Below are 16,774 nucleotides of genomic sequence, written 5' to 3'. Positions count from 1 at the left end.
AATAATAGCCTATTCGAGAGCTAACGCCCTTTTGGGTTAAAAATAGAAGCAAATCTCAATCAAACCCTTATGAAATCCATACCTAGAAGACTAACTGATTTCATGAAAAGGAAAGGTGACCTAATACATTATTATAGCAATTTTGGTAGAGTTTTTTTAATATATTCCGTATGCCCCAATACTTTCTTGAGTACTACTTTTTCGTTTTCATAAGAAAAGTGTAAAATTTAATACTGTTTAATTTTATTTTTAATTTATTATAAAGTTTTTCCATTTCATTCAGCGCTAGATATGGTATGTAATTAAAGTATTTTGTTTAATTTAAATATTTAATAATTTTTTTCAAAAACTGTTTGAAAGTTTGTTCTGCTCAAATACTTTCCTGATTCGCTGTAAATTAAACTGACTTACGACATCTTGTTTTCGCAGTTTAGTCTAGAATACGAACAACACAATCAAGAGGTGTAAAGTAAACGTTAACCGATTAGATGGGGCAAATTTTCACGGGTAAAAATTTCCTCAAAAGTGCAATAACTTGCCTAAAAGTTTATTAGTATAATGTCTTATGACTGAAATTTAACAAAATGTAGCCACTGCTATTTGCGGGATCTTAAAAATACATTTGTTTAAATGTGTACAACACAACAAATAGCTTCAACTTCTAGAAAATTACTTTAGCTATCCGCGACTTAGTGTGAACAAATATAAAAAAATGATTCACTAAAATCAGACCGATAAACAGGACTCATAGAACAAATTGTTCTCTGGAACGTTGCCCAAGCCCTCTTCTTAAATGTCACATAGTCTGGCTATTTTAAACTCTAACTAATTTGCATTCTGGATGAGGCTAGTAGAAGAAATAGAAGCTACAAGAAAGAATTAACATAAAAATAACCTCTTATCTAAAGTAAACGTTAACCGATTAGATGGGACAAATTTTCACGGGTAAAAATTTCCTCAAAAGTGCAATAATTAGTGATCAACTAATAATTACAGAGAAGAAATTTTTTTGAGATAGACAATTATAGCTAGGAAGAGAATATATACTTGTAGTAATAATTTTATTCATCCACTTCATGAATTCTATATCTTCTGTGAAGTATCCACATAGCAGCACTTTCGTTATTAATGTGTTGGATTTCAAATGAATGTAGTTTTTATTTTATACGCGCTTCAATGTAACTTTATTTACTTTCCTTTAATTTTTTTATTTAATTTCTTTTGGCCACTAATAATTATTGTTAGTTTAGTTTTTTGGAAGTGGCAACAAAACAGTTTATATTTATAGAATTAGGAAAATATGTTTCTGTAGTTAAGTTAGGCTTATTAAAGAAGAATGACATGATATGTACATGAGTGATGTTTTAATCAAGTTAATAAATGAATACTTTAGAATAGTTTTAGTCCTTTAAGAGTAGCGTAATAGTTTGTTTTGACGCGTAAGCGAACAAATGTCCTACTGTAGCTTTCTCGACGTTATACTGCATAACATTGTTGCCGTTGCACTTATTTACTAACACATCAAAAATGAAAAGCTTTGCATCAACTGAAGTGTTTTAAACATCTACAACTCGTGCAAGCAATGCAGCAAATTGCATGCTTTTTGAGAAAAACGCCGTCATAAATAGATGTACGCCCTATGCGAAATACTGTGTTCTTAAAGTTTAGTTAAGGTTTGTGATATAGACGGTCCATCAGAAAAATGTATACGCACTTTAAAAAAAGAATTGTGGGTTAGAACCGAACGCAGTTGTGCGTTAATTTGACCATACGTAACGTGGGTCAGGTAGATTTAATGCACTTTTTTTTTAGTTAAGTAAAGTGCTCAAAGTGTTAGAGTGGGACCTATTAGTGACCAGACATGGTTGGTAGTAGATTAACTAACAGTGTTCAACGTGTCCGTCAGGATTGCTGCATGCGGGGCTGTAATTCATTGATAAAGGACCTTCAGGATAACTAATTTCCGGTGCTTAAAACGTCTTTCAAGAGCACCTGAGGCCGTTTCGATTCACTGTCATATATACTTCACATGCTACAATCACAAGAATACCGACATCTGTAGAGTAAATATCATATTACATATTGTACAGATAATTCAGTTCAACACTGAAACCAATAGGCATATACCATCCGTCAAACTGTGTATAAAGGTGCTGACGGACTTTGTATAGGGTTGTTCGGAAAGTAATTTCGTTTTTTCCCAACAGAGGGCTTAATTGTACTTTTTCACAGCCAACTTCATACTTAAGCCGCAAAGTCATTATGTATTTTGACTGCTGATATAGGAAGGCTTGTTTGCGAAAAAGTTCGATTGATTCTACGCTGTAGTTTTTAGTCGGTGACCCTTCAAATATGGAGAGTGAAAAGCAACATTTTCGACATATTTTACTTTTTTAATATCGAAAAGGTAAAAATGCTGTTCAAGCAAGGAACCAAAATCCTCCACGTGTGTAGAGAAGATGACAGAACGCCATTGCCAAAATTGGTTTGCAAAATTTCGATCCGGCAATTTTGACCTTGAAGATGCATCACGTTCTGGAAGGTCGGTTGAAGCTGTAGAGAGCTTAAGAACATGAGAAACCCACATGCCGAGCTTTGACATTAAACCTAAGCGTTTCAAATGACCATGAAACGGTCGAATTCGATAAATTAAATCTCTCAGAAATATCACGAGTTGTTATTCGCCGGTTTGCATCAATTAATGCCTTTATTGTGTCATCAGCTTCATCTGTCCTTCTAGAACGTGGTGCGTCTTCAAGATCAAAATTGTCGCATCGAAATTTCGCAAACCATTTTTGTCACTGGCGTTTTGTCAATACATCTGCTCCATACACAATGGATAATTTTATCTTGCTTGAACAACATTTTAAACTTTTCGATAGTAAAAAAAGTAAAATATGTCGAAAATGTTTCTTTTCACTTTCCATATTTGAAAGGGCACCAACAAAAAAACAACTGCGTAGAATCAATCGAACTTTTCCCCAAATAAGCCTTGATATATTAGCTGTCAAAATAGAATTATGTTGCTTAAGTGGCTGTGAAAAATATAATTCAGCCTTCTGTTGAGAAAAACCAAAATTACTTTCAGAACAATCTAGTATCACTTATAAACTTATAGCAATTGTACTTGTTCTTATTCTTTGTGCACGTTTTCAGGTGTGCAGTACGGTTTTAATAGTTATCTTTTCAAAACTGAATGGATATGTGTAGAGAATTTTATGTTATTTAACCAGTTATTTATTTTTTGCTTTTTCTGTAACTTCTTCTTTCTGTACTCCTCACCAGAATGCAAATGAGCAGCCAGTATTTAATGTGCGGTTTTTGGATTTTATGACAAAACGTGTTTCGAGCATCGGGTTCGCGCTGGGGGTTAATTTCCTCTCAGCTCTGATAGTTGTAATTTGCTGGCTTTGCGTTCTATCGCTGCCGACAGTTACAATTCTGATGCTCCAGTAGAGAATTAACTGCGTAGTCCTTGATTGCCATTCCACGTTTAACTTAAATTTGACCATTCTGTTTAGTCGAATCACCACAAGCTGTGGCTTATATTGTAGCACAAGAGAGCGCATTCGTGTTTTCAATTAGGTTTAAAAAAAGGTTATTTTTAGTTTTCTTATGATTTTGTCATCGTTTCAGAAGTAATGATAATTTTCTTCGCGTCTGTTAAGCTTGAGGGTTATTGTAATAATAACTTTACCAGAGAAAGTGAAACCCTACACGTGGCACAAAAACAAGTTCGCCATATTTTGCTTTATGGGTTCAGTTAAATAATAATTATTAGAAGTATTGATGCAGTATGTGGGCATCGGACAATAAGCAAAAGCAAGGACGACTGCAGAAATTCTGAGCCGAAAACTATAGTCTAGAAAATAAGCCTTTTCGTGGAAGATCTGTAGAGCTTAGCAGGGGACTTTGTAGAGAGTCTTGCAAACCTTGGTGGTATAAAATCCCATCGTAATTGTTAAGAAACTAGCATATAATGAAGTAGAATATACTTTTGATTATAAAAAAAAAACTTTTTAGCTTAATTTTGAAATATAAAATAAGTTATGAAAAAACGTTAGGATACAATGGCTGAGTTTGTTCAGTCTGAGATGACGAACTTCATGTCATGTTAAGTAGTTTTACTTAGAATTTGAGCGTACTTCAGTATTGCTGTGGATGAACAATCCTCTTGGTATTCGGGCTTGTTGGTTGCTGAAAAGGCAGCTTGCCGAACGTTAACTACGTATAACTAACCGAGAATCTGAACGTGTAACTAATCCGGAGGGAGAGATCCAAGTGTCACTTCGTCTTTTCTTATCATCAGTACTTGAAAAAGACCACTCGACAGTCCTTTGAGTGCCAGCATACCACAAAGAAATTATATTTTTACAAACACTGATGCCTTATCGGCTCAGGCAAACTCGATGAGTTTATCGCAAAGAGGGTCCCCGCGTTACGACGCTATCCCTGCATAAGAGGTGTGCGATTTTCGAGTCTTTGAGCGTGGAACAGTTGGATAGAAAATTCGAAAGCACAATGAGTTCGTAACAAGAATCGATGATTGAGTCCAGAAGAAACACCAGTAGCTGGTATGCCTTAGACGGAGATAAGTGTGCAATGGCATAAGTGAAAGAAATTGCCTATTGCTGGTCTGAATTGGAGTCCATGTGACCACTCAGCATAAGTACAAATATATAAACATAAATACATAACATTTCCATAAGTAATTAAAAAATACATTATAAGAGAAAATACATAAATACATAAAGAGAGAAATATGTACACTATATACAGACATTTAAGCAGGCGGCGAGTCAAATCAAAACACTAGTAAGGGAGAGTGTTTAATTAAGTAAAGTATAGAGGTTACATTAATTTAGGTATCTTAGAACCGCAAGCGGCCGTTTGCTGTTTATATCAAGTGTATAATCATATTGAGGCCCAGGTATAGAGCTATTGTTGACATTAGGAATATTATAAAATAACTTGTCAGCAAGGAGTGCGAAATAATTTGAGATAGTTGGAATTTCCAACTCCTCATGTCACTCTGATGAACCAACGGCTTCTGGTGAGTTGTCGAAGCGTTACATTCTTCAAGACTTTGCAGTTTGTTGATATTAGTGCGGCTGGTATATCCCCAAACAGGGCAGGCATAAGAAAGTATGGCTTATCAGACACTCGAACCTAGATTTGATGATATGACAGCTGCCTCACCTAACGATTTCAGTGATCAGGAAGGCGCATCCATTCCATTAAATGAAAAATGCAGAAATCTGTCCTCATGTCAGAGGGGTACTATTAGTATTTATACACTAGCTAGCAGGTTCGCTGCCAGCTTTCGCCTGGATTTTAAATGTACCGGAAAAATGGCTGAAGGGAACACCAAATATTAAATTTAAAACCTGCGTAGAATTTTATTCTGCAGAACAACTTCATAAAAAAATTATTACGTATAACAAAATTACAATGAAATAAGCAATATCCCTTAGTACAAATATTAGTTACCCTAATAAATAAATTAACCAACTTCCCTTTGCAAAATCTTAAGAACTCAAATGGTATAAAGGAGGTTAAAAACTTTGTTTCTGAAAACAATCACTCAAAACTTTTCAATATCTTAAAAACAGTGAAACGAGCAATAAATAACATAAAAGAATACAAAAAACAAAAAAATCTGAAAAGCAAAGTATAATTAATGATATTTTATCCTATATTTTCAAGAGAAAAAGATTACAATGAAATAAGCTATATCCTTTAATATGAATACTACACTCATGTCCATAAATTAAGGATAATGCAAAATCAGGCAAAGGAAGAGTTAGAAGCAAAACGAATTTGACTTATTTGTAAAGCTTATTTATTAAACAAAAGATAAAGAGCAAAAAAAGATGCTATGTGTATGATATTATTAAAAAAATTAGCGATATTTTCTCCCTGGAGAAAATTACAAGAAAAACCTATTTACAAAAAAACATTATTACATGGTTGGTATGATTGTTAATACATTGTATGTCTCCCAGACAATGCAATACAGTCCTTACAACGCCTACGCATGCTGAGTATCAAATTATCGATATGATCTTGGGAGATATTACACCACACAAAAAGCAATGCTCTCCGAAGTTCCGGTAGACATGTAGGAGGAGGTTGACGGGCTGCAACTCGTCGGCCAAGCATGTCCCACACGTGCTCTACTGGATTCAAGTCCGGTGAGAATGCTGGCCAGTCCATACGGGTGATATCCTCCGATTGAAGGCATTCGCTTACGATGTTTGCACGGTGAGGACGGGCGTTGTCATCCATAAACACAAATTGTGCGACCATGGCGCCCCGAAACAAACATACATGTTGTTCCAGAATGACGTCCCGATAGATTTGGCTTGTCATGGTTCCAATTTGAACATGCAGGTCAGTTCTGGAACCCAGAATAATTCCACCCCAAACGAGCACTCCTGCACCACCGTCGTTCAATGATGTTTTCTTGGTGGTAACGGGTACCTGGAGCTCTCCACATGAAAGTCCGGCGAGAATCACACTGCAAGCTAAACCTGGACTCGTCGGAAAGCATCACACAAGCCCACTGTTGCGGTGTCCACAATGCATGCTCTCTACTCCAGGCTAACCGCAGGCGACAGTGAGTTGCAGTAAGTGGAACGCATCTGACAGTCTACGAGCATATAGACCAATCTGCCCTAAGCGTCTGTACACGGTCTGTCTTGAAATTGTCGTACCAGTGGCTGAAGAGAGCTGACGAGACAGGTCTGATGCTGTGCTCCGCCTGTTTCTTTTGGCAGTAACTGCCAAATACCGGTCCTCATTCGGAGTTGTAACTCTGGGGCGACCTGTGCTGTAACCTCTACTCACATTAATATCATCTTGGAATCGTTGCCAAAGCCTGGAGATGATACTCTGGGCAATTCCAAGTTCGTCTGATACTTCCAGTTGGGTACGCCCATATTACAGACGGCCGATAATTCTACCAGGTAAAAAATCATCCAAGTGCGTCCTTTGTGTCTTAACTATTGGGTTATTGCACTGAAATGCTTATAAAGCGCCTGCGAACAATTTTGCTTCTTTGCCTGTATTGCTCTTACACTCTCGTCATTGTGACGTACCATCGGTGTCATCTGGTTACTTCCTAAAGTTTGCATATGATTCTTGAAGATGTGTGTATTGATTTTACATGTGATATATTTATTTTGGATTTCGATATCGGCGTGACTCCGAATTATCCTTAATTTATGGACATGAGTGTAATTATCCTAATAAAAATTTAACCAACTTTCCGTTGAAGGAAAAAAAATCATGCAAAACTTCTCAATATCTTACAAACAGTGAAATAAGCAAAAAATAACATGAAAGCAACTCAAGAAACATAAAATTCCGCACAGAATATTACTCTGCAGAACAACTTTATAAAAAAAAAAATCAATAAAAGTGTATTATATTGTAATGTTGCGCGGCCCCGACCTGCACGCAACAATAGTGGTGACTGCTATGAACTGGAAAGTACACAAAGTCTTGAGAAGGGTTTAAATCCCTTTTTATTCAACTTTAGAAATTACAGATGCGTGCTCACAAACTACGCCGACACGGCGGTAAAATAAAAATAAGAAACTAAAAATGAATAATAACAAGTTACTACCTACGAGGCTCTCTAAACGTAACTAACCTAACCGCGTTCTGAGATACAGCTGATATTTCAGCAACTTCTGAAATTAAGTTGAAAGATTCAACTATCTGCCGAGGCAAGCACACAGGCCGAAAAGCGTGGTTCTTCAATTTCTACCTAGCCACCTCCACGCTCGTGAAGCAAGAAAGCACACTTTCGAACTCGTTTCCCTTCTATTTAACTCAAATTACTTCCGCTGACAATTTGAATACTTTGCGCGTTCTACTAAAATTTACATACTCTGGCATTGGCAATTCCAGGGGAAAGTAAGGCTTGACAGGAAAGATAGTTTAAACTTAAAATAAATGTTAGTTAAAATAAATATAAACCCTACAATATATATATATATATATATATATATATATAACAATGATATACGCCAATCTCTTAAAAACAGTAATATAAGAAAAACGATGAAAATTGTTGCCAAACCCATATTTCTAAACGAATGAAACTATTCAAAATGATGCGATTTCATCAAAAATCTATCAACAACAATAAGACAGGAAAATTGTTGCCAAAATCACATTTTTAAAGATGCGAGATGTGAGAAGTTCACTCGGAAGCTTCATTTAAAAAATTCTTTAAAAATACAAAATATTATCATTTTTCCAAAATTCTTTTTGTAAAAGCAGTCGCAAGGATAAAAGTTTAACGTGTCCAAAAATCAAAGAAAAATAAACTGTACATTTAAAAAAATAAACTGTTTTAGAAAAAATCCCGTTGAAAAGGTGTTAAGCTCCCTTTGTTAAATAAATTCGCATTTAATTGATTTATTGAAACGCGAAATTTATTTTAAGTTCGTAAAATAGCTAAGTGCCTACATTTCATGACGATGTGAAAATGGAATGTGTAAGTAAAATCTCGCTTTCATAGCCTATTATGTCTCAAAATGACGCGATTTCGTCACAAAACATAAAATGAAAAAAAATCGAAGTCGAATTTCGAAAAAATCGCTTCGAGGTGCACTGGCTCTTGTCTACATGCACCTATGTACCAAATTTCGTATAGTCGTGGGTCTATTAGCTTACGCGCAACGCGAACGAAAGACACACATACACACACAGACGGACAGACTCTTTCTTTTATTACATGTAGAAAAGAGATAATTGTGTATGGCTGAGAAATTACATATTTAATAGTAAAATTCGTAAAAAATCCTCATAGTTTATATTTTGTTCACATCCCGATCACTTTCAGTGATCCCTTCTGAAATCTTGGAGAACTTAAAAAATTTTTATAATATTATAATGTCTTTTCTCCCTTCTTTTCGCGTGCTTTCGTAGTGTAACGGGAAGCACACTCGACTTGTGGTACAAGTTTCGAATCTCAGTGCACATTTTAATGTCTCCTGCTTCAAAAACAAGCTAATATCTCAACAAGTGGCGCCTGAACTAAAAGGTGGTGGACGATAATTCGTCACCACCAGGATTTGGCGATTCGGTCCACTAATTCTCAGGAGCCCTTTAAAAGGGGAAGTATATAAGGTAAATCTCAAAAACTTTCTAGCGCACTTTTAAAACAGATCAAGCGAAACCTCTCGTTTAAGGACGAACTGTACTCCTGATTAAATAGGGGCTCTGCATTACTTTGTGAGTATTCAGTGCACAGGCATTATTTGGTGAAAGAGCCTCAGGAAGCATGGTTTAAAAAATATACGTATATTATTGAAAAATAAAAGTATTTATTACCCAAACATATTTATTTACCCCAAAATATACTTGCACTTTGGGAGGCATATAAACTCTGTAGGAAAAAAAAAGAGGAAGAAACAGTTCTATATCTCTCGTTCTAATATGCCGATTTGAGAAATTCAACTTGCATTTTTCATGTCTCGAAAGTACGATTTAAAATATTCATTAGATTTATGTATAGTATTGTTCTAACATAGGTATTCTGACACAAAATTGGACGTTTTCTGATAAGACACACCGTTTTTTTTTCCATATCTCGAATTTACAACTCATATTATGCCTAAACATTAAATTTTGTGAAATTGGGTGAGAAACTTACCGAGAAATTTAAAAATTTATCTTGGCGCTTTTTTTCTTTCATTTTGCGCCAAGAGTAATTCACTTAGCGAAATTCTTAATTTACGGTAACCTATTTTCCTTTCCCTTTCATTATGCGCGAGCGGAAAAAAGATACATCGTTCATTCTGTCAAATAATTTTAACAAAATACATAAACCATATTTGTCATTTATCGCTTATCACAAGTACACCAAATACCAAAACGCGCTAATATATAAATTCACGTATACCTTGAGAAATTTTGAATAAAAACATGAAAGTTTTCCTAGAAATACGTTTACTTTAAAGTAATGGTAAAAATGTTAACGATTAAAATTTTAAAGATTAAGTTTTTTTTTTTTTTTTTGAAAAATTTATAAAAATTACTAAAAAAATACAAATTTTAAAAAGAAATCAGAAAATATCAGCGAATTTTGTTTGGATTGAACTTAAATTTTGAATTGTCAGAGAAGGAATCAAGTAAGTTTAATAAAAGAGAGATATTAATAAATACATACCAAATTCAAGTAATACTGAGGAGCTAAAATTTTGAGAGCTTATTGGTTAAAAACTACTCGTTCGATTTTTACGAAACTTGGCACTTTGGAATAATTTGAATCATAAAATCAAAATATGGGAAAAAAATCGGTATATCATTTCAGAAAAAGTCAGATTTTATGGCAGAATACCTATGTTAGAACAATGCTACATATAAATCTAATACATCCTAAGTTCGCTTTCGAGACATGAAAAAGCAAATTAAATTTGTTCAATAGGCCCAGTAGAACGGGAGATGCAGAACTTCCACCCCGCTCCCTTTTTTTTTTGGCAAGGTGTCCCTAGCCTACACCCAAAGGTCCTAAAAGTGAACGCGCAAAAAGAGAGAAATAGAACAAGCAAAAAACAAAGGGGAAGGAAAAAAAAAGAAAAACTGTGTAATTTTTTCTATAATAAGTACCCTAAATTAAGTAGCATATTTTCCTCAAGCTGGTTGTTAATGAAATACGATAATAATAATAATAATACCTGAAACCGAATTCATTGGGTTAAACAGCTAAAGCAAACCCAGTTATATTAAGAGAAACATAGATTAAATATCATAATAAATTAAATATCAGAATTCATCTTCTTTCTTTCTTGATTATTTATCACTCATACATTTCTTTATTTCTTTCTTTGCCTTATTAAAAAAAAAAAAAAAAAAAAAAAAAAAAAAAACGATTCTAATCGGGAAAAAAAAAAATCTGAGAGGTTTCAGATTTTAAATTACGTCCAAAGGGGCGTTTTATTAATGTTTTGTATGTTACCTTTATTTATTAAATATGACGTTCTTTGCACTGAAACCATAAAATTCAGTTCAATAGCAATGTCTTTAGAATTTCCGATACACACTTCCGCGCGATGGAGATAAAAAAAGTTTTTTTTTTTCCCTCCCGTAGACTGTTGCAATAGCTCGCTTTCAAATCGTTGAGTTTTTTACTCAGAAACTCGTTAAAGTTTTACAAAATATGAAACCGATAATAAAACAAATTCCAAATTTCAAATTTGGGCTTTCACATGGCCATATTCATAGTAGGATTACGTCATTCGAAATTCGATGGCTCTATGTACCGTTGTTTTATCACAATGCGAGAAATATACATACATTTATGCGGATTTTTCATTATTTAATTTCTTCAAATATAATACAGGATTCTGCATTTGGTGACAACAGTTTGAAAAGTGAAACGGACATTTATAGTTATTCAACGCAAAATCACAAAACTAAAATAGTCTTTCAGGGACAAAGCCCCTTTGGACTAAAAAATCTGAAGTCTTTCAGATTTTATACTATACCCAAAGTGGCTTTTTTTTTAAAGTTTGGTGTGTGAACATTATTTATCAAATAACATGTTCTTCGCACTAAACCATAAAATACAATTTAACAGAAATATCTCAAAATAATTTTACACACTCTCTCGCGTTGGAGATAAAAATGTTTTTTTTTTTCGGATAAAAAAATATTAAAAAAAATAAATAAATTATTTCCAATTTTTATCTCCAACATTTTTGCTTCCTTAGAAATCGTTGAGTTTCTTAATGAAAAACTCATGAATGCTTTACAAAATATGAAACAGATCATAAAACAAATTCTTGGGCTTCCAAATGCCCATATTCGAGTGGAGGACTACGTTATTCAGAATTTAATGTTTCTAGGTGCCGTTGTTTCTTCACAGTAAGAGAAACATACCTACATTCACGCAGCTTCTTCATTATTCAATTTCTATAAATATAATGCAGGGCTCTAATATCAGACGGCAAAAATTTAAAAGTCAAATTCCGTTTTATAGTGGACGATGCAAAAAGCCAAATTGAAATTAATAGCCCTTCTTGGCAATTGGCCCCTTTGGGCTAAAAATTCATTACTTGTAAAATGACAACAAAATGCGAGCATTCCTGAAATGTAATGAATATGAAATAATTAAGATTCCAATGTAAAATTAAATCTAATTTAATAGTTCAACAGTTGAATGACTGATAATTGAATTGTAAACATAATTAAGGTCTTCAAAATTTTAACCAAACGAATGTAATTTTATTATTTTAATATGCAGTTTCGCAGAGTTTCAGATTTTTTTAGAGTCAGGAAAGATTCGAAATCTGGATTGCGATGTCGAACTCTGGACGTTCTGAATACTAGCCGAACGTGCTTACTGATTACACTACGAAGGCATATAGTAAGGGGGTGGGGAAGGAAGTACTCTACAATTTTATTATTTTTTACTGAATAAAATTGTCAGCTATATAATTCTAGTAAGCAGAATGTAAACAGAATTACGAGATTCATTTACACCAAAAGCTTTCCAGAATGAAAAATTTCACATTGATTTTTATTGTGATATAATTTTAAAAATAAAAATCTCTATAGATTAACATATAAATTCTTGGGCTTCCAAATGCCCATATTCGAGTGGAGGACTCCGTTATTCAGAATTTCATTAAAACTGCACTTATTAATGCTTGAAGTAAAAAATATAATAATAAAATCTGAAAATTACGGATATAGATACTTTTGAACATGCTTTCAACGAGCATAATAAATATTTGTTTTTGAATAATATGAAATAATAAGACATTTTGTGTTGTTTTCCATATTTTAACAGTAACTGGTTTTGGCAATTAATTTTGCGAACAAAGCCTATATTCATAAGCTCCTTTTTTATTTAAAAGGAGACCTACTTTCGTATTTATGTTACACATGCATATATGTATTTAAATATACCTCAGACATGAGCATTCTGAGTTCGTTTTAATAAAAAAAATCATGAGCGCCATAAAGTATTGAAAGTTTTAATACTGATGCATATTTCTTAAATCATAAGGCCTTTTGGATAATAAAAATTATAACCGTAACTTTTACATGATATTTGAGGCTTTCAGCTTGTTTGCAGTATCATATATAAATACCTTGTGGAACGGTTCGCACTGTAGTAGGAGCACATATTTGATTACATATTATTAATATTGTATAAAAATTTTTAAGCACAGTTTGTTGGTTCAATTCATTTCTACATAATATTACGTTCAAGCATAACTGGGACGGTTACTATGGGATTGACTAGAAGAAAATCTGATGTGGTCACTACATGACTTCCTTTTTGTGGTCTTTCATTTAAACATATTTTCTCGAATTGCTCTAACTTAATTAACCGATCCCTCAAGGCACACTGGAAATGACATCAAAAATCGCAAATTTTGAAATTCAAGTTTTGTCTGCGTTAGTCAAATTTCTTGTAATTTTATTTTTTCATAACGAGTTGAAAACTTTCCCAAATTTAAGTATAAGAATCGAGAGATTGCATTGAAAGTTAGATTTTGTTATTTGTCGAAAATTAATGTTTTTTTTTTTTTTTTTTTTTTTAATTTGACATTCCTAAACCATCAATATTTTTCATCACTCAAAACGATTTGCCACGTATATATATATACGCTTAGGATTTCCGATTGGAATAAAAACGAGAGATGCATAACTAAATGTTATAGCAGTCCCATACACAAAATTTTAGCGTTCTATGGTTAATCGTTTTTTAGTTATGCAAGATATATACGTGAGAACGTATGTGTAGACGTCACGAAAAAAATCCCTTTTGAATCCATTTTATAATCCGTTTTGGAAAAAGTATCCCTTTTGAATCCATTTTATAATTATTATTTTATTCTTACATACAGACATCACCCTCCCCCCCCCAAAGAAAATCGTCCAAATGTATTCGACAACGGTCAAAATGGATATTTCCATTGAAATATGATACCCGAAATTTTGTGAGAAGACAATCCTTCCTTTACTTCGTACAAGGAAGCAAAAACTGTAAGTTTCGCTATACATTAATAAAATTAGAAATCAATAAAATAACTGTTAAATATTAAAAATCATTTTTTTATTTTTTTCTTTTAATTAATTATTGATAATAATTACCAAAATATTAAAAAATGAAATTGAAATTTCGTTTGTGAGATCGGTATTTATGTCAAGTGTACTTAAAGTTAAATAAATTTAATTCACATACATCACCAAGTTATATAGTTTAGTTTACAAATGCATTTTATATGCGCTCTTAAATAAAATATTAAGATTTATTGTGAAATACTTTGCAAATCCAAAAGTATACATTGTATTTTTAATCTCTGACCTGCAATAAATGCATTAATTAATTAATTTAGTCAGAGAATATACAAATCAGGGAATTTTATCTCAAATAGATTTCTTGCACAAGAAGAAAGGAAAATGCTACAATCTACAAAATTATAAAAAAGACTTACCAATGGTTGTGATGACTGTGATGCAGTAGAGCAAAGCTCCAGAAAATGACCACTGTAGATCAGAATCAGAGTAATCTTTGCCATCATATCCTTCATTTTTGACAGCATAAACTACTTCATTTTCGAATGCCTTGAGTCTGGCTCCAATCAACAATGTCCAGTTTTCTTCATACAGAACATTCAACGTTTCCGTAATGTTCCAGAGGTCCTTTAGACACTTTTCCCGATAACCTTGAATCGTAGAACGTTGATCAATTTCATTCTGAGCTTCCAAAGATTCGAAAGTCAGTGCCCCTACAATTGCATATCCGACTACAAGACCGCAAAGTCCAACGTGAGAAAACAGATGAGTCAAGAACACTCGAAGAAAGTGTCGACATTTTGCCAATCTTGACGGATTTCTAGATTCTGCCATTGTTACTTTTTTACTCAATTGAAATAGTAATCCATTATTGAAGAACAGAAAAGTAGTTTAGAATACAAAAGGTCATCACTATTGTGTTGTGGAGGACATTAATCCTTTTAGCATACTTCGTTTTCCGTTTTAAAAGCTTTGCTTCGTAAAAGCTATAGCTTGCTAAATGGTTTGGTTTTATCACAACACATCTTGAAGTGCTCCTCCGGAGATTAATTCAAATGCATAGCATAAATAACTATTTCGAATAATCGACTTGTAAACAGAGTTTGTTTTTATTAATATTCCTTTCAATTTAGGACATTCACCATATTTTGCAGTCTCTATATTAAGCGGTAAACATACCAAAATCAAAATTACTCACTTTGTGGACATTTCAGGAACTGAATATGTTTTATTCTAACTCAATATTAGGTAATTTTGTCAATAAATTGTAACGTAATATAGTCTAATTTAGCGGTCTGAGTCAATTCAAATAATTTTTAATTAGCTCAAAACATATGAGTGCTTAATAACTGAAAGGGAAGGTTTAATTGTATGCAAATCGGAAAAAACTGGCTTCATTTATCCGCACAACACATACAGGTTTACATTTGAGACAAATAGCGAGACATAATTCATGAGCTATCATAATAATCGAGACATATTCATGAGCTATAAAAATAATCAGATGATTCAGAGGTTAAAAATATTCTCCAGTATGCTTCAAAGCAATCATAGCAATAATCCATAGAATCTGTCACTACATTCTTGCAGATTTACGTTACTATCCTCTAAAAAATTTATCTTTATTTAGTAATTAAAAAAGAATCTTGAAGATGTAGCTTTATAATATCGTGTAAATTTATAACTATTTCATTAAAAACCATGAATATTCTTTATTTTCAAAAAGCAATTTTAGTAAAAGACGTTACCGATACCACGTAAAGTTCCATTATTGTGACAAAAATGCGAGGGCACAATTTCCACGTGCTTTTTCTCAACTGGTTCTGCTCCAAGAGTAGCAAGAGTTCAAAAAAATTCTTTCACTTTTTCAGTTTGCAAAACGCCTTAATCCGGTGCGCTACTACCGCCGTAACTACTCTAGCGGTAAAGGACGTGATGGGGGAGGTTTGTTCCTGTTGTTCTTTTTTTTATTGTTACTTCGAATCTGTTGGCATCGTTTCGGCGGCGGCGCTTACGCCCTCTGTGCGGTACGTGGAAAAGTTCTCAATAGGGTAACTTTGAAAAACTGTTTATAGGGCGCTTTTAATTCATTCTTACTACTTGCTATCTGTGATTCTGTTAAAATTGTTTCAGAAAAGGAAAATCTCAAAAATGGAAAAATCATAAAGACAGAATGAATAAATTTTAAAGTACAGAAACAAAAATACTGCCGATAAAAAAAGACGTCATAACATACCAAATTTTGGGTTTTGTTTTATTTCTTTTTTAATGGTCTCCAGTCGGGTCTTGGGTCTCCAGTCGCCTAAGTTAGTTATTATAAAACTGAAAAATATATACATATACTGATTTTAATGAATTTAGCTAAAGCTATTGGCACAGGCTCTGCTATTAATTAATTATAACAGAAATTAAGGTTCTCGAAGTCTATAATTGTTGTTTTTAAATGGCTTAATTTGTTAACTCATAACAGAATGAATTTAAAAGGAAAACGAAACATCTTACGCTTGGCTGAATAACAAAACACTGCCAGGCGAAACATAAAAGTATTTACTTCGGGGAAAGAGAAAATGTTTCTTTTATATTACTGGCCCACCAGCGGCCGAGCGGTAAAGTCGCTGAACACTGGTAGTTCGGTCCGAGGTTCGATTCCCGCGAACGGGCTGGCTGCATGGGCGTTTTCGTGGTTTTCTCCATGTGTAACGTGTATACGAGCCAGTTACCCTTA

General features: G+C 33.5%; 1 protein-coding gene across 1 annotated transcript in view; it reads right to left on the bottom strand.

Annotated features, from left to right (window-relative positions):
• The window catches only part of LOC118201273 (potassium channel subfamily K member 18-like), a 147,242-nt gene extending 131,269 nt beyond the window's left edge, over positions 1 to 15,973 (bottom strand). Inside the window, exon 1 of the mRNA XM_085819911.1 lies at positions 14,469 to 15,973. Within this exon, the coding sequence (XP_085676037.1) occupies positions 14,469 to 14,883 (415 nt within the window). The 5' untranslated portion in view covers positions 14,884 to 15,973. The remainder of the gene's footprint in view (positions 1 to 14,468) is intronic.
• Positions 15,974 to 16,774: the final 801 nt, after the last annotated feature.

Source organism: Stegodyphus dumicola, chromosome 7 (assembly GCF_044657685.1).
Source record: "Stegodyphus dumicola isolate Sdum_Otavi_A_Nest chromosome 7, ASM4465768v1".
Classification (NCBI taxonomy): domain Eukaryota; kingdom Metazoa; phylum Arthropoda; class Arachnida; order Araneae; family Eresidae; genus Stegodyphus; species Stegodyphus dumicola.
Note: the sequence above shows the minus strand (reverse complement) of the source record. Positions and strands in the feature narration are given on the sequence as shown.